At 42.6% G+C, this 25,995-nt stretch overlaps 1 protein-coding gene across 1 annotated transcript; it reads right to left on the bottom strand.

Moving 5' to 3' along the window:
* Positions 1-1,822: 1,822 nt before the first annotated feature.
* YY1 (YY1 transcription factor) lies at positions 1,823-24,616 on the bottom strand. The gene is made up of 5 exons (XM_084519960.1): positions 23,622-24,616; positions 14,737-14,899; positions 6,658-6,718; positions 4,099-4,257; positions 1,823-2,999 (listed from the first exon to the last, which is right to left on the bottom strand). Exons 1-5 carry the CDS (start codon positions 24,316-24,318, stop codon positions 2,817-2,819), a joined length of 1,263 nt encoding a protein of 420 aa, XP_084376086.1. The 5' UTR covers positions 24,319-24,616; the 3' UTR covers positions 1,823-2,816.
* Positions 24,617-25,995: the final 1,379 nt, after the last annotated feature.

Here is a 25,995-nt window from a genome sequence, read left to right as displayed (position 1 = left end):
CAAGCCCAAAGATACACAGCCACAGAAACCTATATGCAAGCAAAGTTACAGAACCTTCTTCCATTTCATCTGCAAGATAAACACATAGGGTAACATGAAATGTGAAGTCACAGAAGCATTTTAGCAGGCACGATGAATCTTTTCTAAAATCTTTTACCAGTTTTAAAACTAGGCTGCATTTTCCCCAGCCCTGAAGATTTTCTATGCCTTACCTGAGCTTGCTCACAAATTCATGGTCTAAAGCAGAAACACGAAGATAGCAGGCTGGTAATTGTGGTTTCAGAGTCAACTCTGTTGCTATTAACTCTGTTGCTATTGTCAAAGCTTGTTTTTCTTCACCAAAAATGCCTAAGTAGAACTCTGGAATCAACTAAGCATGAAGTTTTAAGGACAAGATGTGCCAATTATATTTGAAAAGCATAACTAACTGACAGAAGCTGCTCATCACAAGTATTTATCCAACCCCAGTACGGAATTTGCTCATTAACAAAGCAAGATCTTTCATGCTACTAATCATTGCTCCGTAGGCTTGGGGTTGTCTTGAATGCTTACCAGTTTGAGGCCTAGATGAAATTATCACTCCGTAACACAGATGCAATATAACTAGGGACAATGCGTGTTTGAGCTCCCAGTTAGTCTTCAAATGAAGATTAAACTTAAGTAACTTCGTTGCAAATGCATGTTCAGGGATAAAGTGTGATACCATCAAGGGATCTCTTTACTTTGCAACGCAATAAAATTGGTACCACTTCATGACACAGGAAAGTAGAGTTCTGAGCAAGACTAACATCCCATATACCATTAAAAAAAAAAAAAAGGTCAATTAGATCTAGACTGAACTGATTTTATTTCCTTCCAAAAAGAATAGACACTAATTTAACTGAATACAGAATTTAACTTAACCGTAACTATACAAATTTCAGTATGTTGTCCTGTTCAATAACTGCTTATAAATAATACTGCCAAATTTCTAGTGCATACCTTAAAATTAAATAGCCCGTCTTTCTTTCTACTCCTAATAACCTTAGATTAGAGCTGCAACGTTCAAATTAACTTAGATACAGCCGTCAATTCTCTTGCTTTTCAGTGTAGTTTTATATTATCCACATTTTTCCCCCCACTACCACCAAACCAGGACTCAAAAGTACATTTTACTGTACTGGCCAAGAAACGTTTGATGAACCTTGTAAGAACAGAATTCAGAAAAAGATTAACAACAGTTTTTACCGTAAAATATTCATCACTTTCCTCTAAAAAATAACTTATGCATTTTTGTGCATATTCTTATATTTATTTGTCTGTCACATTTTACTATAGCATCTGCAAGTTTCTTATTTGAACACTTGAACAAAACGAGTAGTACCCACTTTTAGTTAGACCATCCAAAAATCCATCAAGTTCTTTGAGAACTATGAGTTCCTGTTTTGAAATGAAAGGTGTCCAAGGATGTTCCAAGAACTTTCATCATTATATTCAGTTAGCCAAAAAAAAAAAAAAAGACCATTTTCTTTTTTCTGGTATGACCAAACACAACTGGTTCCCCTACTTCCTACTGCTGTTGTATTTAAACCTCCAAAATTCCTTACCTTTACTAAGCAAAGGTGCCCGTCTAACTATTCACTGTATTGTTTCACCTGCTTACTGTCCAGGCAAACCAAAATCTCCTCACTTCACTGCCAGGTCTCCAAATCCATTGTTCCAGTTAATGGAAGTCTATGTCACGTGAAAACAGCATTATATTCACCAGCTCTGTTTAGGCATACCACCTGATGTGGCATTAAGTGATTTCATCACAAATCACTGACTGTAATGAAATGCAAAGTAAAGGAAACTTGACTTTATTTAGCTTCCAGTTTCTGGGAGGTCAAGAGGGACTAGGATTGCTCTGGACAACAAAAGAGACTGTGCTTACAGATCATTTTCTGCCATATTCTTTCTTTAGGACCACTGTTTTATTGTTGCCCTTTCTATTACATGGGATGTACATATTATCAGGTGTTAATAAAAGGTCAGTGCCTGTACAATACATTCTACAACTGAGCACCACTTTCCGTAACTGAACAGGCAAAGAAATTACACTGAACATCAGCATCTGGCAGTATTTCTCCCAAAAAAAGTGACTAAAATGGGTTTAAATTGATTAACACTATTAAATCACATCTAATATTTGATACTACATGATTTCATTACAGCTATACGATACAATTATACAAAATGTGTTAACATCAAAGAATACAACCAAAATTAAGATAGCAAACAAAACCTATATAACTTTTTTCTTTACAGGAAAATACTTTTGAAGTATGCATGTAACTGCCCATTCTTTTAAAGAAAATCTACCGCAAGCAAGTTATCAACCTCCAGGAAAATCACACATAGCATTACTACGCATATCCCCAAAAAGTGTACAATATGCACACTTGGAAAATACAAAATTAAAAAAATTGTAAGCAACAGGTGAGCTTCATATTTATAAGAATGTGAAAAGAAGTCCAATTTTAGCACTGTTGTATAAAGAATTGTCTCTTTTGATGCAAGTTCATGAACGGACCCCTCCGGTCAGGGTCACTTTACAAAACACCGTGTTCTTGAAACGGCATTACAGAGCAAGGTAGAGCATCTTAGCAATGTCACCTTAAAGTTTTTCTGTTTCTTTTTTGCTTTTTATTCACTACTTATCAAAACATGTCCTTTAGGTTTGTAGGGTTCTTTTTTTAAAATTCTTTCCTAGAAACAATATACAAAGGGGAGGCGTATTTATTTCCAATTCATATTTCCTGTAAGATGCTTGAGTTCAACAACTTTTCCTCCAACTTTCACTGGTTGTTTTTGGCCTTAGCATGTGTTAAGATGTGAGATTTCAGGTTAGTTGATTGCGCAAACTTCTTATTGCAGCCATCAAATGGGCAAACATAGGGCCTGTCGCCAGTATGAATTCGCACATGTGTGCGTAAATTGAAGTCCAGTGAAAAACGCTTTCCACATCCTTCAAACGTACACTGTTGAAAGGAAAAGACACATTCTATTAGCTAATAAAAGCACCACCCATTTCAATCATAGATTTGAACAATACCCTACACTGCACAAGCACAAAGCCAGGTGCTGAATATTATTATAAGTGCAGCTGTGGGCATTACTTTTAAATTGCATTTAAACAATACTTCAGGTTGTTTTACCACAGTAGTATAGCAGATTTAGAAGAGGAAAATAAATTCTAGCTTGCAAGCAAATGCTTTCGCTAAAACCAAAAAAAAACACACTGCTCCCTGCACCTAAAACAGTATTTTGCTAGCTGTACTAGTCCCACATCAGATTTCTCCCTTTCAGTAATAATTTGTAAAGATTTGCTCATTTTACTAGCTTTACTTCCAAGATGGGCTCAGAATACAAAGAGCAGCATGTTTAACTGCAAATACTAATCAGGAAACACAAAGCAGCTCAAGCATGCACATCTAACTGAGTGTCTAAGAACTGCAAATTTCTGAAATAATTCAGTTTTCAAAAAAAAATCTGCAAAAAAGTACATAAGTATTGACGAACACAGTATGCTCAAAGCTATGAATACATGTGAAGAATATTTATGTGAAGGAGAAATATCATATGAAGTAGGCTGGAGACCTCTGGTGGCAGAAGCTCATGTGACTTGATACGAATGGAAAGAGATTCAGTAACTACCATCACTGTCCTCAAAATTGATTAATATCCACTACTAGAAATTAGTATTATGAGTCAAATGAGCACACAGCCCTGAGGGTCAGTTGTGTAATATGGGAAGTTGAAAAGGAGGAAAAAAGACATTTTCCTCTTTCAGGAGTAACTGCAAACTTCGTTTTTCAAGTGAGTAACTTCACATTATGTTTTGGAAGGTATCTCTCACGTATATCTCTCATGTACAAACAATTTGCTTATTTCTATGTCCACAGAAGTAGATAAATGACAGCCTAATTAATTTAAGGTGACTTCCAATTTTAAAGATGATCATTCAGTGCTTCATTTGATTTTACAAAATAAAGAGTATCCCCAAAGAGATGTAGAAAAGAGGTTATATAGCCTACACAAATTTTATGAAATAAATTGTGGTTTGCAAGTTAACAATACCTGAAAGGGTTTCTCTCCAGTATGAACTAGTTGATGTCGCTTTAGTTTCGAGCTCTCCACAAAGGCCTTGCCACATTCTGCACATACGTGTACTCGAGGGCCATGAGTGTGCAGATGCTTCCTCATGGCAGAGTTGTCCCTGAACATCTTTGTGCAGCCCTTAAAGAAGAACAGTGAAACTCAGTTAGTAGATAAGCTAGTTCTGTTAAGTTTTACCTGCTACAGTACAAGCATTTAAGCATTTAAAATGCTTTCATATCCTGAATACTTTCTGAAAAGTTGTCCCTGTAAAGCAGACCCCTTGCATATATTTCAAAATAAACAAATAAAAGTAATACCATGAAAACTAATAATATGAAAAGCTGAGTAAAACAAAACAAAATACCTCTCTTTCTCTTAGTATTACAAACCACGTGCAGTCAAATGAATAATAGGACAGTCTTGTGGAAAAGATGCAGCTCTGCTAGAAGCAAGTGAATATGCTAACAAAAACACCTTCAGAAAAAAAAAAAAAAAACAAAAAAAACTGACAGAATGGTAGTTCATAGCTATCTATGGTATCATCTTTGATATGCTATACACTGAGTACTACAGTACTCCAATCTGATAGATTATATGCTGTGGTACATTAGAGCATTCTCTAGCACCAACTTGTATCTGCCCTGCTCTGTCTTCCAACATTCCATCCTTTTGCTTCTGTCCTTCTCATTCCTGAGAAGAAATGGAGTACAAGGGCTTCCAGAACATCGCTTACAGGAACTACCCAGCCCACACCTGCAGCAGCAGACTGATCACTACCCACTGTGGCACAGAAAGAGACAACCACCAATTCTAGTTTAAACCCATGAAGTGATACTGGGCAACTGAGTCAGGCAGATGGATCTCTCGAGTTACTGTCGACTCAACCTAGTCATACTCACTTGAACTCAGGTATCATGTCAGAGGTCTTAATCTGGGGTACGCACTGCATCAACACAGGAATTCCAGGGTAAATTTAAGCCAGCAGCGGCTTGTGGCTCTCTTATTCAACATTTCTGTGCCTTTATTCACCTTTTAGCAGTGATCAATAGACAACTATCTTAGGTTTTAAAAATGTACTTCTCACAGCACACAACTCCTCATGAAATCCTATTAACATCTGTAAATTCTATTTGTACTCCAAGTGATGCTGTTTCAGCTTACCTAAAAATTAGTCTACCAACACTGCAGGGTTAGGAGGCACAAAGTTCAATAACAGTACCTATAGAACAATCAACTGCTAATACTCAATTCTACAGGCGTCCTCTTTGGAAGTTATTTCTTCAAAACTAATCTTCACATTTAAACATGCCTTATTTCTTAAAAATGGAAAACTAATACTTTCGAGGAGTTCTCTCTTCAGGTACTAGAATTTCTTTGACTAATTTAAGAAGTGCTGCACCAAAATAAGCACACCGTGGACTTGCATGCATTTATTTCAAGTCCCTGTTTGCCTCTGAGAGGAACAGTTACATCTTCTGCAATATGTTCCTTTCTTAAACTGAACTCATAAATACACATAGCCCAGAAACATCAGAAAGGAGAGAAGATGGAAGGATTGAGTGTTCTTTTTTTTTCTGTTTAAATTAAATTGAGGCTATGAAAAAATACATCAAAAATGAAGGCAGCATTCTTCAGCATTGTAAAGAATAAGTGTTCTTGTATCATCACACACTAGATGACAGTAAAAACATGATATGTAGAATGTAAAGAATTGGAAATCAATATAAGCACAAAGAGGAATCCATTAAGTGAAAATTTCTTATGCTACCACTTTCAGGAAGAAGCCTTTTATCCATGCTCTCCCATACGCACTATTAGCTATCTGCCCTCACTACTTACTTATGCTCACACCATCTAGACCAGAAGTCAGCAAGGTTGTATTTGTCTTTTTTCGTTACAAATTAAGTTGGCTAACAGAAGATCTACAGAAGCTGGGTAATCCATTAAAACTAGATGCTACCAATTTAAGTGACTGGCAACATATATTCAAGACAGTGGCCTCCCCACTACCAGCAGATCAGAATCGTGTTTCTTCAGAATCATATCTGTGAGATGTCCCTCTCTCTTTCAAAACGATGCACCCGCCAGCTCTGTGGAATGTAATTCAAAGTCTTCCAATAATGCTAAGTTTGGCACCTGCTCCATAGATTGCTGATTCCTGATCTAGACTCCCAAATCTGTCATAGCTTCCAAGAAGACAATATATAGATCTTAGGAACGTACTTTGAACAGCTTTCAGAACATTCTTTCAAGTATGTATTCTTGGGTGGCAGGAAATCACAACAGTAAAACCAGCATGTTAGGGACTGTGCATCATGGTTACCAGAAGATTAGGGATGCACTAACCTTAAGACAAGGAATGGGAATAATATTCAGTGAAAGGTTTTCAAGGAAGCCTTGTAAGAGCGATAACTTCAATACAGTTAATCAAGCATAATTTATTTACAACAAGACATGTTGCTTATTCTCAAGAGAACATCAGAATAAAATTCTGATCTACAAATCACTATCTAGTCAGAAGCTGAGCACTTCACTTACTTTGTGAGGACAAGCTATCGTTCGTGGAGCATCGTCTTCTTTAATTTTTCTTGGTTTCATTCTTAAAAAGAAGAAAAAAACATTAGTAGAACAACATGGGTAGACAGCTCTTCTCCCTCAACTGCCTACATAATACACACATTTATTCGATAGTATTATGTGCATCAGTAATACTCTTTTTAATATTTTTAGAACTCTTGAAATAATAGGAACAGTGGTTTTTGGTATTTGGAAAGCCCAACTTTCTAGAAGGGCCTCAAACACTGAATAAGACATTTAATGCTACATTCCTAGTTCTGAGTATGTGGAAATAAGGTTCTTCCTGACTTACACTAAGTATAATTAGGACATTTTGTTTGACAATTCCATTCTTTCTGTGCACGTAGCCATGTGTGCACGTAGCCATATATTCAGACATGAAGGACAGAGTAGTTTCAATCATTCTTCAGTAGTTTCATCACACAAAGCTTCAGAACAAAACTCTACAGAAGCAGAAAAGGCAGGCAAGTTGTGGAATCTACACTGACAATGCAGACATCTGTTTTAACCACAGAAATTGTAATTATTCTTACGTCAAGCTATTGTACACATGGATTCCACTCTTGTCAACTGACAAGCAATCATCTACTTAATTTTAGCCATTAACAGAGGTATCCCACTACCTTATCTGTGCCATTAACCTCCACTGATGGAGCCCAGCAAGTTAATGCTTGCACAGAAATTAGGCGTTTCAAGTACAGTCGTAAGACTCCCTGTAGACAATGACATTAGAACAGTCTTGCTCTAATCGCAATCTGTCTAAATGTCCAAAAAGAGACAGGTGTGTAGGCAGTAACCTGGGAAGTTGCACACTGCCCCTTTACCTATCCTTGTATCTAAAATCTGTAGCGCACACGGTCTTCAAAAATATCAAAAATAAATGGCATGATTAGCGTAGCAGATTCCAATGTAAGTATGTAAGTGTAAGTAATTCATAAATGCACCACACAGCTGGAGATTCACTTAAGTAAGGTATGAGATTTTAACACATTCCAAAACCCTGCCAGAGAAGGGGAGCTACACCATTTAGTCAAGTTCCTCAACTCTTTTTCCTGGTAACACAGTACAAGATAGCTCTGTACAACAGATATGACAGGTAGCTACCTCACGTTAAACAAAAGGTTTTCTCGTGTTTTTGCTAGTTAAAGAGATGAGTGCCTTGAATTTAACAAAAGAATTACAATGAGCAGAGTTGCTACTATGAACATTAATAAGCAGAGGGATCTGTTGCTATCCCAGAGCGATTTAATCCCCATTAGGACAGTCCCTGAAAACAGACTGACATGTATTTTTAACATGCATTTTTAACAATCGATCTGGTTAAAACACAATTTCTAAATGATCAAAACAACCCCCAAGAGCTGTGGGGAAAATAAGCTAAAAACTCTTTATTTTGACCATATAAGCATTTGTTTCTTTGCAGGTAGGTTCCAGGATTCTTTGATGCTGTCATATAAGTAAGTAGGACTGAAATCTGCAGTTTCACTTGCGTCATTCACATGGATAGAGGAGAGAGGACAGGAAAGGAAGGCCTCCTGAGGCTGAATTAAGGCCAGAGCAGTGAAAAACCTCCCTGAGAATTCCTGAAAACTGGATCCAGGGAAATCTCCTTAGAACCACCAACAGAGACGTAAGTACGTGATGGAGAAGTCTCCTATGGCTCTGTGGGCCATCATTTGTCTTTCAGAAACAATCCAACTCCTCTCCATGTTGCAGACATAGCACAGGCACAGCGTAAAAAATAAGGATTGAGTGGCTACATTTATTCTTTTCTCTGCCTGGACTTTTAACAATCTCCTGCTTGCTTAGCATCTCCGGACTACACCGAATATGTGCAGGGCTAACTGAAGAACACTGCAGCCTCCTGCAAGGGTTAATACATGCATGACAAAAATATGGGAACTGGAGATTATCATATCCAACAACCCCTTAAAAACAGGCGTGAGGTATTTCTGTTGACAGAGCTCCTCTCATCCCATCACCAACAGCATGCCTAAAAATCTCAATCTTGGACAAAAACTATTTTTGTTTGTGCAGACCACCTTTATTACCTTAACTTTCCTGACTCTGAGGCTGTAGGGCAAAACACACGCTTTTTTTTTTATTTTATTTTTACAGTAGCTCTACAGAACACTTAACTACCCTTTACATTGGATTTTCCTTATTTCATCTTTGCATCTCATTTTTTCTGTTTTACAGAAAGACAAAGCATAGAAGTGTGTGTCTGTAATGCCAATGTGGACAAAAGACAAAGTGCTTTGGTAATACATGACATGAGAGAACACAGTGCCATGTTTTAATGCCATTAGAGACACCCTTAGCAGACAAATCCGGTCCCACAAATCCCTGCCTCGCTTCTAATGCTATCAACTTGGTAAACACCAACTCATTTCCCTGACCCTAAAAACAAAATGCCCTTAAGCCCAAAAATCAACATCCATGACATCATCAGATGCTGGTGGTTAGACATCTGGCTCCCACCCAGTAGAGCATCCCTACCAGCTCCCTCCAAGTTTTCTTAGCCTGAAACACTGACCAAAACCAGAACTCTAGCAGATACCGCTATTTAAAGCGACTATAGAGGCACACATTAATACCTGGGTGGAACTTCCAAAACAGCTGCCTTTGCACAGAGCCCATTTCCATGGCAAGACCAGAATTCCCATTTCTGCAGCAAGCTTCTGTGGGCCAGGTCTAGCAGTAACAATTGCAGACCATTAAAAAAATGGAAGTGTAACCTTTTAGACCCAGGTACAGGACAGTGCAGTTAAAGGCTAAGTCTGATAACTTGTATTTAAAGCATCACATTGCTGGAGTGAAATCACAGGTATTAACCATTCCTCAAAACAAAGTTTCTTTCTAATATTGCAGTGACAGTTTCAGCTAACTACCTCCTTTCACTGCCCTGCTGACCTGCAGGAGCTGTTCCTTCCAGGAGAACCTCTGCATCAAAGCTCTGTCAATCTCCACAAACAATTATGCTGGAGATGAATCAGATTTTTAACAAGTTAGCCACAGAAACAGTGCTATAAAGCAGTCAAAAGCAACTAACAGTATAGAAATCCACCCTCCCTTTCGGTATCTTTTTTTTTTTCTTCCTGTTAAACCTGTGTTGTCATATTTTTTTCTTCTCCCTCTATAGAAACCTAAACAGCATTACTCTCTCTCTGGCAACTTCTTTTGCACTTCCTGGAGGTCTCTGATGATCAACAGCGATAATTCACCTCTACTGATGACCGCATCCCTATGAATGGTTAGAAAAGGAGGAAGTTATTCTCTACAGGTTCACTTCCACTTCTGGTCTGTTCCCTCACTGTCACACCCTTCATGGTGCCCTGCTGAGGCAGAAGTACCACAAGTGGTCCGTTTGTGCTAAAGAGCTCCTGAAACTGGCTAGACTGGCTTCTGGATAAACAGACACAAAGGGAGTGCCACAAGGTGTCCTAGGAATCTACCTACAATCAAAGAGCCCACAGTTAGCCTCCGACGCAGCTCGGCCCAGAACTGTTGTAAAATTAAACTGTTCCCTTTTGTTCCAAGGTTCCAGCAAAAATAGTTACTGGTTTTGTTCCAGTTTGCAGAACATCATGTATGTAAACACAGAGAGTGACCTTAGCAGCGTGAGACAGAGCAAGAGATTTCCCTTCCCCCTGAGTAATGCCTGGGGTAAAGCAATTGTCAGTTTACTGCCCTTTAAGTGTCTCTGGAACAAGAACAAGACCAGTACAAAAGCACATACCTTAGAAAGAGGCCTAAATCATAAAGCTAGGTGACCAGCGTGCCTTGTCATGTTTAAGAAGGGTGTCCAGTTTCAAACTCTAACACAGTTACCTCGCCTTTGTTTTCTATCCATTTTGGAAAGTGGTCTTAACAGGAGGGGCACTTCCTCCAATGGCTCTCTTCCAGGAAAGGTACCAAGAGGAGCAGAAGATAAAGCCACAGAGAGGATAATTTTTACCACTACGACCCGTTACTGTGCCAATTTCCCAACTTCTCTTTTTATTTCTTTGTATTTTACTTTACTTTTATATTTGTACTGTGCTGTCTCTAGCCAGTTCAGTCATCTATCAAGAGAGCAGACAGGAGTTTTCAAGGGGATTTGTTTGGGGGAATTTTAAAGAAGCCTACCATATGCACCAACTAGAAACACATCTGTTACTTCTCCAAGCAGTTATGACTGCTTCACATCTAACTACAGAGCAACTTGTAATCAGGTTAGACTTGGATGAAACATTTTCAACCTGGTTTCATCCAAGGTTTTCAGCCTTCATCAAAGGTTTTCAACCTGGAGAAGAGAAGGCTCAGGGGCGACCTTACTGCTCTCTACAGGTACCTTAAAGGAGGCTGTAGCGAGGTGGGGGTTGGTCTGTTCTCCCATGTGCCTGGTGACAGGACGAGGGGGAATGGGCTTAAGTTGCGCCAGGGTTGTGTTTAGGTTGGATATTAGGAAAAACTTCTTTACTGAAGGGTTGTTAGGCATTGGAACAGGCTGCCCAGGGAAGTGGTGGAGTCACCATCCCTGAAGGTCTTTAAAAGACGTTTAGATGTAGAGCTTAGGGATATGGTTTAGTGGAGGGCTGGTTAGTGTTAGGTCAGAGGTTGGACTCTGTGGTCTTGGAGGTCTCTTCAAATCTAGACAGTTCTGTGATTCTGTGATTTTATTTCACCTTAATGGACTTTCAATGGCCCAGCCAAAAGGTATTGAAAGAAAAATGAGGTAATTTATGAGGTTTTATTTCCTTCTTTGCAGATCATTGACAACTAATGTTTCGCATTCTGATCTGACTGCCTTAGAGAAATACACAAATCCATTTTTACTTTTATTGAATTTTTAAAGCGTAGTAGAGAAAATGCATGAGTTGTGCAATAGAATGCAGTAATTTGTGGAAGGAAGTTGCCCAACAGGTATAATTTATAGTCATTCATCTATGAATTACTAAGCAGATCTTAATGTTCTGATGCAGTTTGTTTATTTGCAGTGTTTTCAATAGTTTCAGGATGTAGAAAAACCTTTCCAGGAATCAGTACAGAGGTTCCAGTTAAAGGGCCCAGATTCCTGCTATGTGACTCAATGACACACCAAAAAGGCAACAGAATCCAGCAGTATCTCGATGGCATGAACGCTCGTTCCACTGGTGCCACCTAGCTGCTGAGCAGCAGTGGTGCCCATTTCACGTGCTGAATTTCTGCAGCTTCTGAAATGCTTTTTGTAAGGCTGCAGCACTACAGAAGACTTCAAGCATCGTTGAGACCACCCCACTTTACCCCTCACTAAACAGACTCAGAACTCCAGACCCCTGCCTGAAATTGGTTACTACTAAAATTAAATTCCAACATGGATTTTAATTAGGAGGCCACAAAGCTTTTAAGTTACCCAAGTTAAATTACCCAAGCTTTGCCCATTTCAAGTTAACCTCAGAACTCTGTTCCCATAAATTAATGCAACTGTCTCAGTCAATTTACCCTTAATCAATATAAGCTGCACGGGTATAAAGAGTGAATCTAGCCTGGTTTTGAGTAGCTGATTTACAAATGTATAGCACGTTTCTTCCAACTAATTTAATGAAAATGGGAAAGCATCCCAAAATAGCTTGTTTTCAACTGCACAAAATTAACTTAGTATTAGATTTTCCTAGCCTGTTTATACTTCCTTATATGTGGACTATGCACAAACTTTTTCCCCATCATCAAAACAAAAGGCAATACCACATGAAACTTGTGAATTTGAAATCTCTTAAAACTTAACATGCTGGTCAAAGCTTTCAGAATACAGCTGAGAATTTTTGAAGTCTGAATACTGTAATCCTTCAAGCAATGCTTGGAACTTTCAGGGAACTTGACACTAAATAACACATCCTTTTAGGAATACAAATACAACTGTACTCCTAAACCCTATACCTCCAAACCCAATTCTCATGCAAGTAAACCAGTTTTTTTCTTTCGGTTTGCCACGCAAGAAGGCTTTCAGTGATACACAATATGTAGATCAACAAGACAACTGAGCAGTACAAAAAGAGATCTGAGGAATCAGAGCCTGAATTCATCTTATTAGCTAAAAGAAGTCCCTTCAACATGTTTATTTCTCTGCAAGAGAATAAAGACCATAGCAAGCAGTATTCTGATACACCCACATGCACCAGTCTCAGCTATACACAATCATTTCAGATCTAACATACAACTAACTCTGTTTTCTTTTCCAATTTTATTTTTTAAGGCAAGAGTGAAGGTTTGACAATCATTGATTCTGACCAAGAAATCAAAAAAGCTTTCCTAAAACAGAAGATGCCTAAGGTTTTCATATACCTGCAATTAAGCTATCAGAACAATTTTTGTAGGCTTTGGGCAACATGGGGACATTGATACTGGGCACGTGTCACCTTCAGCAATGTTTGTTCATCTTATGACTGAAGCAGTTCAGATTTTATCTGCTATACAGAGATATATTAACAGAAAAATATGAGGCAATAGACATAAAACTCAATCTTTCTATCATCCACTACAAATTCTAGCTCTGTAACTTCCTAGAACATTCCACCCTGAACAAGGAAGTTGAAATTTTACATTACGGCCAAGTGCCACTATTCTCTCAGCAGAAAACTAACTAAAACCTAAAGATGCAGTACTTTTTATGATATTAAGAAGTATGCAGAAATATCTCACAGAAGCAGTCTGGTAATTTCAAGAAGTCCAAATCCTGGCAACCTTTTCAAGTACTCAGACTGATCTGGAGAATAACATTCAGTATGTGCATGAAGGAAACCCTGTAAGAAACTAGTTCAGCTTCACAACAGAAGAAGATAAAAGATAACTATTTAGTGCTTCAGTGCTTACCAGAACAAAAGGTTTCAAAATATTTTAAAATAACTGAAAGAAACATTCTAGGCAAATGATTAGCAGAAACGTTTAACTAACATTTTAGAATTAGAACACTATGTACGTTCGGAATACCACTTAAACATTTGCTTTCACAGAAAATTGTGTATTAGCCTTTCAGCAATTCTCAGAGGAAACCACATTCATTTTGATCATTTTACTAGTAAATCAGGTAAACAAGAGCATCAATAGGTAAACCACCCACCACTTCAGGAAAAAAAAAATAATCCCTTTTTCAGTTGTTCATGACTTTTTTTTTTTAAAATACACTTCCAGATTAGATAGTTTTACAGTGCTTGTTCCCTGTCTCTTACTTAGAGCCTTCAGTATTCAGAGTTTAATGGCTTTACTGCAAACAGGGGGAAGAGCCTGTACGAGCAGTTCTCCAGTGGAATCACAGCACAGACTAATAGAAGCAGCTTCTAAAAAGTAGCAAGATCGAAGAGGTGAGACTAGAGTAGACACAGCTCACTGGACACCAAGATCCACCTAACCAAGAAGCTAGATCAGAACTTGGGTCAATAGTCCTTGTCACCTAGCAAGTAATGGAAAAATTTGGTGGTATGAAAAAAAAAAAAAAAAAAAAGGCATTAAGCCTTCTGTAATTGCAAGTGCACTGCACAAATGTCAGAACTATCCAGTGCCAAACCAGACTTCTCTCTGGTGACCTCACGGTTGCCCTCTGGTGGCCAAGCCTGCCCCGAGCACTCGGCACCACACCCAGCAGCTCAGCAGGGCTTTTGTGTTTAAAACCGAGAGCTTCAGAAGTGAGAAGCAAGTGAAAAACAGAAGTGGCTTCACTAACTATGTTAGCCTAGCTTTCTTGTACTGAACGATCTGAATGCAAGACTTCATTTATTTGATCCTTTGTCACCAGAGACACTGAAAGATGCACTCTCTCACATCAAAGATGCAGAATATTAATGTCTTTAGGCCCCACCTTGCCTAATGAGAGCTGAAGATCAGAAGTCACCTGCTGAATGCAGGACCCAATTATTTTAATACATTATTCACTACTCCATTCTGAATCAAGTTCCTTGTTTTAGAAGATGATTAAAAGGAACAACAAGCCATATTAAATTTATCATTTATTCTGCCCAACAGTTTCTTAATTAAACCAGTGGAAAGAAAGCTCTTTTAGTTTGAAGATCCTTTCTTCTTACTTACCTAGCAAATTCAGCCAGCTGTTTGGGGTCTGAGAGGTCAATGCCGGGTATTCCACCAGGAGGAAGTTTCTTTCCTGTCATGTACTCTGAGTAATCCGGAGGAGAATTCTCTCCAATGATCTGCTCTTCCACCACCGTTTCATGGTCAATATCTTTCTTATCATCTGAAATACATAAAATACCCAATTCAGTACATACAAAGATCAAAACACAACACAAATTTTCAGGCTCATCTCAATCTAAGTTCACTATTGCTGTACACAAAGAAAACAAATTGCATTCCCAGATTTCTACACTAATTGTTTAAAAACAAGAAGACATCCGCACAGTTACAACATGAGCACAGAAAGAACACAGTAGGTGGGAACAAAAGCCTAAGTTGCATATCTACTTAAACACAGACAAGTAAGGAAATAAGTAGAACCATCCTACGAGAACGACGGCTGCATTTTAAAGATAACGCACTTTTCCTGAAACAATGCATAAACATTTAATTCTCTTAACCTCTTTAAGATTACCCTCCACTGTAGCCACTTTGGATCTCAACAGCAACCAGTAACCAAACAAACCTATCTGAGAAGTGACAGGTACTTACCTTAAGAAATTACGGCTACTGATCTTTAGCTTCGGAGTCCTCAGAGTCCCTTGACCCTCAACAGAAATGTCACAGAGGGACAAGAAACTTTAAAAATAACTGCTAATGGACTTCAGCACCTGCCCATAAAATTGAAGTTTTTCAGCACTCGCCCACAGATCTGAGGGAAAGCAAAAAGCTAAGCAGCTTGTCTCCCTCCCCAGGGGGCTTCCTCTTCTGTGGCACTGGGCAGCCTAAGCGATTTCCCACTCTACTGTGTAAACAGCAGATAGGGATCGCTCAGACCTTTGATCTGCAAGCCAGTTAGAGACGGCTACTTCAGCTGCTCTACAGCTCCTCCTGCGGATTTCTGCTTAAGGACAGCGGGGAAATGAGGTTGAAGACCTGCTGTTACTGTCAGCTCATATTCTAGCACAGAACGTGTCACAACATTTTCTCTCTCTCCTTTTGCTATTTTACAGCAGAAAGCAGAGAGATGCAGAGAGGAGAGAATGGAAACATCCACCACCTATCTCCTCACTGCCCAACTCACACCAGCTGAGGGAAGGACACAGCACCAATCCTGTTTTCCACCCTCACCTGAAAAACCATCTTCCCAAAATACACCTAGAACAGATGTACGTACAGCTCTAACTCCTCAGCTAACTGCTAATAAACTTGTCACTGCACTATTTCTCCTACCCTGTATATGGGAAGATCCTGCAAATCACATTATACAGGAAGACTTTAAGTCCAAGTATTTGCAAAATATCACTTTGTATTTTTTTGTAAAGTAACAGTATTAGGATAGAAACGGTATTTCCCCAATTTGGAAAAAAAAATAGGAAAACATAAGGCAAAGAACAAATGAGGCAGTATTTCCCTTTTCTTTTTTTTCCCCCCCTAAACACAAATACAGATAATAGTATTTGTTATGCAGTAGCTCTGGTTAGGGAAAAGAAGACAAGACTAAGCAAATAGAAGAACTATACTAAGGAGAAATCTCTATGCAATTTGTAATGCCTGTTTTTACTCTTGGCCACTAAGCTATTTCTAGAAATGTTACTGCTAGTTTGGGGTTTAACCTGATCTACCAGATCAAATGGCAGTTCGTGTATACCTTCCATGGCCAAAGAGGAAAACAGACTTCAACACTGCAAAGGCAGCAGTGTTAATAAGCTAATAATAATATCTGCACTATTAAACTGCAACATGGACGATTTGGACACTTTCCTTCACTTTAATCTATCTTTCCATTCATTGCATTACTTTTCAGTCTTTATCAATGCTTCACAGAAAGCAACTGAATTTACCTTAAGCAAGTATTACAGGGCAAGTTTTACTGCACCTGCAGGAGTTACAAAGTCAATTCAATAAACCTCTAATTCAGCAACGCTTTGTTCTTCCCAACTGTCAGAAGGCTGAGAAGAGGTATTTCATAATGCCTACACAGGCAGAAAAGGCACCACGAAGCTCGGAAGAACAGAACACCGGAAAGCTAAACGCAGAGCCTCCTCCATGCTGCAGACCAGAATGAGATCAGCTGCCTTCAATTTGGCCATTTCAGCAGCTCCCCAGAACTTCCCAGAGCTTCCAGTTTGACTGTCTGATGACATGTATAACAGAAGTGAGCTTTCATTTCCTGCCTCAGCTCGGATGCATGAGTCAACTGGGAAATTTTGTATGCATTCCTTAAGATTTTCTCTTTCCCTAACGTAAAGACTCACAACTCAACTGTGCCTTCTTGATATTTTGAGAGTCAGACTGAAAGTCAGCCAGCTTTCAGTGCCCTTCCTTCCCGACAGCCCACCAACAGAAATCAATTCCACAGCAGTGTTTTAGCTAGGCTGCTGGAGTAAAACATGAAAAATCAGTACATGCTATTACCTTGATAGAGAAGAAAATACGCTGAAGTATCACTTAACACGTTCTTGACAGTTATGTGAAAATAAAAGCACTCCGGTCTTCCTATACAAAAACAACACCTAACATGCATCTCTAGAGCAGGAAATACCTGCAGTTTAAAAAACTAACTTAAAACAGCCTAAAACAACAGCATACAAAACATTTACCCCAGGCTAAGGGCCTTCAAGATAACTTAGGGTATGAACCAGATCTAACTCAGTTATGGAAAGCAGCAGCAGACTTGAGCAGCTCCTTAGCATCACAACACCTTAGTTACAGGCCATCCCACGATACCATCAGCTCATTGGAATAAACAAACAAACCCACGCGCTGGGAGAAGTCAGGAAGATCTTTACCAACGTCTTCTAGGCAGAACTTTATCACAGGTTTAAAACTGCGATGCCCAACCAACCCGGACTAGGCAGCTCAAGGTTTAGAGGCTAAAGTCCAAGCAAACTTTCACTCGCGCCGACAAGTTAACCATCACTCTCATTGCAAACAGGACAAGTTGTCTGCTGTCTGCTTGATGCCTTCTGCCTTCAAGCAAGTCCTGGCACAAACTACATCCAAAGTACTTCTCCCTTCTCCTCTCACAAAGCATCAGAAATTCATACATGCTGCATCCGAAGCAAAGCAAAACGCAGCTACCCTCAAGTTCTAGTGACACCTCTGGACGAGTACAGTCCAAAGGAGGCACAGGGCAAGCTAAATACTGACAGAGCCATTGAGCCAGTCAGCAAAAACAAAATTAACTGCTATATACTACCTAACCTGCTTTGTTTTGTCCCTTAAAACTGATTTAGAGGGGCATTAAGCATTCTGCTTAAGTGTATTTAGCCTTGTTCCGCTAGATCCATTGCAGCTTTCTGTAAGGAACTTGCAACGTGATTTCAGTCCCACCTTCTCAAATACATTGCAGAGATGAAGGTACGTCAATTAGTGAACTACTTGATCCTTGATTTCTGCAGAAATGTGTGATACCAGTCACTAATACCTACATCCAATATTCACATATCTTTTAAGGTTATAAAATATTGGTTCCTTAGAAATACAACAGATACTCTCCACACCCATCATCTTCTTCTGCCCAGCTACGGAAGACAGACACCCTGAACTGGTTTGTTCTATGCATCTGTCTAGGACATGCACAAACAAATCTTCATGTTCGCATCCTTCCACCTGCATGTCTCACTCCCTATTACAAGCAATACATATTTTGCACATTTTTGCATTCAAAGTATGTCAAAGGAATATTTTTATACACAGACCAGTGGAAGTCCAGCACTTTAGCCATCTGGGTTTTGTGACAATCACTTAAAGCATACCTGGATTGGTGAAATGACCAGAAGTTTTAAGGGTACCAAGCTCAGGTACCAATTCAGGTGTGAGGAAGCCAATCTACCAGGATAAAACCACTAACTGCAGATTGTGTGCATCACAATGACAAAGCATGGTGGAATCTGTATCCCAAGACTTCTGTTGACTATCTTTTGCTCTTACCACCAAACTTCCTCCATCTTTACACAGATAATTCATCCACCTCAGGACCTTGTTATTTCATGTGCTTCTGGAACAGCAGCTAGCTCCAGCTGCCAGCTCTCCATTCTCCCCAACTCTTTCAACCCAAGAAGTCCTATCACTGTTTCTGCCTCAGTTACTCTGGTTTTAACCTTGGAACTTCATCTCAAGATCCCCCATTTTCTGAGCTATCCTCCTCCTTCACTACATGGCAGGGAGAACACGTTATTCAATCACATTTCCCCTGTGGTACATACAGAGTACAAATGGGAATTCAGAAGGTACGCTTGCTAGTAAAGGAATGAGACTTAACCCTAGAGCTTTCTCCCCGAGGTACCAAGTTAACAGCCACTCTTCTTACTAAAAGGATGAACAACAGTTAAGCTCAGATTTTCTTTTCACGATCACACAGTTACGCACATTTGTTTTAGGAACAGCTGAAATGCAATTACATGATAAAGGATGCATTCAGCGACTGCGCAGCACCAAGGCACTGTGGCAACAGCTTGGTTATTGCTACCACATCACAATCTCCTCAGGCAAAATACTTCATTGGTCACGTTTGGAAGCAGAGAACCGTAATTAGCTCATTAAATAATACAGTAATTTAGCAGACGCTTCTGAAAGTTAAATTCCATTTTGCACAGTATGTCATTTCTTAACCTAACTGGCTACTCAGTTACTTTCCCTCCGCAGTGCCTTGCACGCAGATGGAGAACAGGTTCTTCTTTCCCCACGTCACCCATCTCATATTTCACACCGCTGAAGGAGACATGAACTGACAAAAACACTGCATATATCAATAGTCATCATCTGACTGTAACGCTGGTGAGACACTGTGCTGAAGCACTCTGACCTGAATCATCAGCACCTCGCAGGGAAAGGTCTAGGAGTAAGCCTGAGGATCTTCATTTGACAATGGGCTAGGAGGCAACTTCATCCATACAATAAAAGTGATGAATCACATTCACGTATTTCACTTTCAAAGCTGAAAAGATGTTTAAAACAGACGCAGGAAAATATCTACGATATGTACTTGTCCTCTAAGGTTCACTGGCAAAATTCTTAGGGCAGACTCAGCACCTATGGATACCAACAGCCTGTATTGCTGTCAGTCAGAATCAGAAATAGATTTCCATCTTAACATTTTAAAGGAGCCACACAAACACTTTCTGCCTCCATTATGATTTTTTTTTTTTTTTTCATATAAGAAGCCCATTACCCATTTGTCATTGCAAAGAATTTTGGCTATCCTTGATACTGGCCCAAGACTGAACTAAATGACTCTCTCTCTTATACTACTGAAGAAAACTGCTCAGATAGCTGATGATTCTTTTTCTCACCCCTGTAATCTGATAAAGCCAAATGGAACCCCTTCTACTTTAAGGAATTAAAGGTTTCTTTTTCTCTCCCAAAGAGGCTTTGAAGAACCTTCTGGAAACCCAACATGACGTCCCTGCATTTCCAAATATGGGCCCTCTGCACAGGCTTTCTGGATCATCACAAACCATTTTCAAACCACACACGTATGTATATTTGTCTTTCCCATCTAGAAACAGGATACTTCAGCAGTGTAACATCTATGGGCAATGCTGAGGTTGGTTGTGCTACTTCAGCCCTAAGCTTGCAGGCCATCTATACTAACAATAACAATTTGTGCCAGCACAGCCTATTTCAGATTCAGCAGCTTGACAATCATTATCTAATACACTTTTTCCCCCCCATATCAAGCCCAAGTTGTTCAAGATTGCAGCATTTGGTGAAGCCAGAATTTCAGCACCACCTTCCAATGTAATCTGAGAAAGCAATTTCTATCAATCCTTTCCTCCCCCCATTGCTGGGTACTATCACGTAGTTGATGCTTTTGTTTGGTGCCTATTTTCTACAGTCAAAGAAAGACAAATGATTCCATTCTGAAGATCTGGAAAACGAACATGAACTAGAACAAAGCCTTTCTTAAACCAACCACTTTAATTAAAGTAATCACGGGTCACAAGTTTGATATCACCACAGATACCAAGGTGATAAGAGAAGTTATGGTGAGTCCAAACCGTTGCCAACAACAGTAGAGCAACTACAAAGTAACCACATTAACGAGACCAGGATTGAACAGTCCACTCTAATCACATCAGTGGATATTTCACATGCTATTCCTACACCTTTCAAGAGGTGTTACGAGGTATGTTAAATGCTTAGGGACAAAGATTTATGACTGGCTACATTTGGTACAGCTAATGTAGCAGCACTAGAAAACAGTAACGAGTAATTAATCCATATTGTCTTTGCACACTGCGGTGAGCAAAGAGCCCTTGTTCCCAGTTCAAATACCCAAGAACAGCAACATAGGACTCATTGTTTTAGCTCGATGCATGGTCTTATTTACTGGTCATCTTTCGATAAACTTTTTGTTAAATATTTCAAACAGTCCATTAGATCAGTGTGTAAGCAAGTCTTTAATTAAGTCAAAAAATAGAGGCAAAACAACTATCTTTGTTCAAAATAAAGCGTGCCTGATTCTGCAGGGAAACTTTAGTACAACTAACTATCCTTTTGTAAGCAGGTAGTTTATTCAGCAATTTTTTTTTCTTCCATTTCTGCCTCTTTTGGATTTTTTCTGGCATTCACCCCCCCAAGTTTGAGAAAACACATAATGAAGCACCAAAAGTTAAGTGTTTGAACACAAACCACTCCAGACCACTTTTAAAACATTCAGTAAACTCTCTAAGAGGCATAAAAGCCTACCCGACAAGCTCAGTAAGCTTCACTCTTAGCTGAAGAGGTTAAACCAAAGGCTGTTTCAAGCTCAGGGTGGGAGGGTGCACAGTATAGGGGGAGGAGGCTCATGCGCATGCGTGCAGGGAAGGAAAGTCAAACTTGGATATTTTTTTCCTTTGTTAAGTATATTGTGATTTTGCTTTTGGGGAGTTTGTGGTTTTTTTTGCCTCTTGAATTCAAGTTAGCAGAGGTATTCTGTATCTTTCTGCAGCATGAATATAACTGAACCGAATGTACCAATGCAATTCAATCCCCAGTGCATTACAAGTGGAGATCGTTCTGTCTGAGCTTGCGTGGTCATGATCACAAAGAAGAAAACCACTGCAATCAATAGGGCTATCCTGATGTAAGAGTTGTGTAAGCTGGAATAGAATCAGATGCATTGATTACACACACGCTTCGTTTCAGTCAAGCAATAATCAGCACGCAGCTCTACGGAAGCATCCTATCAGGCACTCCGAATCTGAGTACAAGCGAGGCCCTATATCCTGCCAGCTCACGAGCCACAAATTGACTTGCTTTCAACTACCTTAGGTACTTTCCACAAACCAGAAGACTATGTATTTTGTTCTCTTTTGTCTTTCTTGGATGGTCAGTTTTAAGAAGAGACAGCATGCGAATTCAATTCAGGTCACGTACATCGATACACAGAAGCATATAGAACCCCATTCTACTGAACAGCAATTCAGGAAACTCCGAACTGAAAGTTCTCTGTTCATCCAAAAGCAGGGAACTCTGATCAGGCTCATTACCTAACCAACTAAGTGTATATCAGCGGTGTCACACGCTCTGTCAAACTTGCTAAATAATCGCCTATATTAAAGAAAGTAAAAATCAGAATCGCTGTTCTCTGCGTCTTTTCAGACAAAAGAATCCAGTTGCTCAATATACTCTTCCTTCAGCACTCCCCTTACTAATAAAGCTACTGGTCACTCACAAGCATCACATTCCGCCAACATTTTTTTTTTTTTTAACTACTTCGGAAGTTTAACCAATATCTGATACCCTGCTACAAATTATAAAGCGCACAAGAACTATGATATGCAAAACCGAGCACCAGCCTATTAGCCGTACTAATTTAAGTAGTACATGAAGTGACCGCTTTTTGCCCTTATGTAACTTTAGCCCAGAACTTTGACTACAGAGCCTTAGCTTCCAGTGACACAATTCTTTGTGAAAACAGAAAACAAAGCAAGAAAACCAGCCACAGCGTACCGCTGACAGAAGAAATACATCCTTCCCTTTACATATTTTGAAGCGAAGGGTCAGGAAACCGTTGGCGGCTTAAATGGGAAGCGCATGTCAGGCTTATCCCGAGCCCTGCAGATAATACCGGGCATCTTCACATGACTTCCCTGCCTCCCTGAGACACTCCCACGGAAAGCGACTGGGAAACGCGCGCTCCCACACCGAAAATACACGCTTTCACCCCAAAAAACACACGCTGCCAGCCCGCTCGGCCCCCGCTGCGCCTATCCCAAAGCCCCGGAGCTTCCCCGCCGCCCCCACCCCCCTCCCGGCCATCCCGGCTCCCCTCAGCCGGCAGCGGGGGGGCCGCCCCTCGCCTAACGGGCGCGATCGGCACCCAGGCGGAGCGAGAGGAGCGGCGGCCGGGACCGGGAGCCGAGGAGGAGAAGGAACGGGGAGGGGGGGGGGGGGGGGGGAGAAGCGGCGGGGCGGGGACGGGCGGAGGGGGGGGGGGGGGTTGAAGCGCGGCGCGGCTGGGCTCGCCCCGCACCGAGCGCCCGCCCGCACACCCCGCCTCCCCCTGCTGCAGAAACTACGCCATTGCGGCCTAGTCCTGGAGCCAGCGGCGCGCCGCCGCCGCCCGCCCTCCTCCTCCCTCCCTCCCTCCCGCACCCCCTCAGCCGCCGCCATCTTGGCGGCCGCCGCCATCTTTCCTTCCCCCCGCCGCGGAGCCGGGCAGGAGCAGCGGCGGCGGCAGCGCAGCCCCCGCCATCTTTTCGGGGGAGCCGCCATACTTGCCCTGGCGAGGAACATGGCGGCGCCCATCGCACACACCAAAACATGGCCTCCCTTCAAAACAACGCCGGCCGCCGGCGGCCGGGCGGCCCGCGGGGCTCGGGGAGGGCGGCGGGGGGGCGCGCACTTACCCGAGGCCCACATGGTGACCGAGAACTCCCCCTCCAGGGTCTTGATCTGCACCTGCTTCTGCTCCCATTTCCTGCCGCCGCCGCCCTCGGCCCCGCCGCCGCCTCCCCCGCTCAGGTAACTCTTCTTGCTGCTCTTCTTGCCGCTGCCGCCCTTCTTCACGCGGCCCCCGCCGCCGGCCGACGAGGAGCCGCCGCCGCCGCTCTTGCTGCCGGCGGCGGCCACGGTGACCAGGGTCTGCTCGATGTACTCGTCCTCGCCGGCGGGGGCCGGCACGGGGATGAGGATCTGGTCCTCGAAGCCGTCGTCGGCGCGCAGTCCGTCCGAGTCGTCCCCGCCGACCACCTCCTCGCGGGTCTGCACCAGGATCACCTCCTGGTGGTGGTGGTGGAGGTGCAGCTGGCCCCCGCCGCCGCCCGCCGCGCCGCCGCCCGCCCCGCTCGGGTCGCCGTCGGAGACGAGCGGCTGCAGGGCGATCATGGGCTGGTGGTGGTGGTAGTGGTGCGGCGGGTGGTGCGGGCCGCAGTCCTCGCAGCACTCGTCCTCCTCCTCCTCCTCCTCGTCCTCCTCGCCGCCCACCACGGTGGTCTCGATGGTCTCCACCGGGATGGTCTCCACCTCGATCTCGTGCAGCTCCACGATCTCGGCCGGCATCTCCGAGCCGTCCGTGGCGATGTACAGGGTGTCTCCCGAGGCCATGGCGGGGGGGAAGGGAGAAGGGGGTGGGGGGGGGGAACGGGAAAGGGAGGAGGGGAGGGGAACGGCGCTCGCTCGCTCGGCGGCCGCCGCGAGGGGCTCGGCTCCGCTGCCCTCAGCCGCCGGCGGGGCTCGGGCGCCTCCCGCCTGCCTTCCTTCTCCTCGCCGCCTCCTCCCCCTTCCACACAAACAGCAGCGCCTCGCAGCCAGCCGGAGGAGGGAGGGAGCAGGGAGGAGGGAGGGAGGAGGGAGGGAGGGAGGCAGCCGCCAGATCCCGGCCCCGCGCCCTCGCGAGACTTTGCGCTGCCGCCGCCGAGACGGCCCCCAGCCCCCGGCAGCCCGCCGGGAACCGCCCCCAGCGGCCAATCGCGCCGCCCGCCTCAACCGGGCAAGGCGGGGAGCCAATCGGGGCGCGCTTTCCCTCGGAGGCCCGCCTCCGCGCGCCGCCGCCGGCCTATCGGGGAGCGCGGCGGCGGCCGGCCCCGCTTCCCTGCTCGCAGCAGCCAATCGGCACCGGGCGGCGTCACCTCTCCGCCCGCAGGCACCGCCCGGCCGTTTAAGCCCCTCCCAGCGCCGAAGCCCCGCCCTGCCCCCACTGCTCGGCGGGAGGAGGGGGGGGCGGGCCCGGCTCGCGCTCCGCCTCGCGCCGCGGGCGGCCGGCAGGTGGCGCGCTCGGAGCCCGACCGTTAACGGCCGCGGCGCGCGCAGGCGCGCGGGAAGCCCGCTGACAGGAAGGTTGGCCCGCGGGGGCTCCGCCGCTGGGCGCCTCCTCTCCGCCGTTATTTTATATTTTGTACCTTTATTTATTTTTTTTTTTCCTTTTCTTCTCCTAAAGGCGGAGCGCGGGCGCGCTTGGCCTGGGGGAGCTGACGGAATTGCTCCCCTCCGGTCACACTCGGCTCCCCCCTCCTAACAACGGCCAGATAGGGCTTATTGTTGTAAAAGTCCCACAAACGGCGGCTGTTGGCACTTCCGAGGAGATTCGCAGCTCGGCACGTGTAAATTTCTCCCCTTTGTAGAGCGATCTCAGCGACACAGTGAAAATAGTGCCTTTAGCTTTTTAAAATCAGTACCGCAAGCGTTTTCTACCTCTCCCACCCTTCAGCATATACCGAATGCTTTATTTTGCTGCAGCATTCACAAGTGGTTATTTTTCAGTGAACCGCTACACGGAAATGTTCCTCAGCTCAGTGGTTTGCCCGTTACACGCTTCCCTTCATCCTGAGCTAGGTGATTTGCCTAAAGCAGCACACGGTTATTTTTCAGTGGCTGCGAGGATTAGCCATGCATTCTTTTTTCTCTTGAAGAGAGAAGAATACGGCATCAAAGAAAAATAAATACATGAAAGCTGACCTCTGAAAAGGTGTTTTAAAAGAAAATCTTGCCCTGAGTAGCATCACCAGGTGAAAGAGGGCAGGGAAGTCACACACAGGATCTTCCTTGAGAATAGACCAGTCCATACACTAATCTGGAAACTTTTCCTTGGAAATAAAAGTTATTTTTAAGCATCCATAACAAATATGTTTATTATGAAAATATATTCTTTCCAAGCTCTAGATTACTTTTTTTTTTTTTTTCTTTATTTTTTTTCCCCCTAGTTCCTTCCTTAAAATCTGCTGAAGTAAGTTGTGGTGCACCATCAATCCACAGAGAGCTGTTTTTAACTTTTCCTGCATGCAC

The sequence above is a fragment of the Aythya ferina genome (genome assembly GCF_964211825.1).
Source record: "Aythya ferina genome assembly, chromosome: 5".
In the NCBI taxonomy this organism is placed as follows: domain Eukaryota; kingdom Metazoa; phylum Chordata; class Aves; order Anseriformes; family Anatidae; genus Aythya; species Aythya ferina.
Note: the sequence above shows the minus strand (reverse complement) of the source record. Positions and strands in the feature narration are given on the sequence as shown.

Coding starts and splice junctions, on each gene's coding strand:
- YY1 (XM_084519960.1), bottom strand. CDS start 24,318: ATGGCCTCGGGAGACACCCTGTACATCGCCACGGACGGCTCGGAGATG. Junction 4,258..6,657: donor CGATAGCTTGTCCTCACAAA/GTAAGTGAAGTG, acceptor TTCTTCTTTAAG/GGCTGCACAAAGATGTTCAG. Junction 3,000..4,098: donor CTGGAGAGAAACCCTTTCAG/GTATTGTTAACT, acceptor TCCTTTCAACAG/TGTACGTTTGAAGGATGTGG.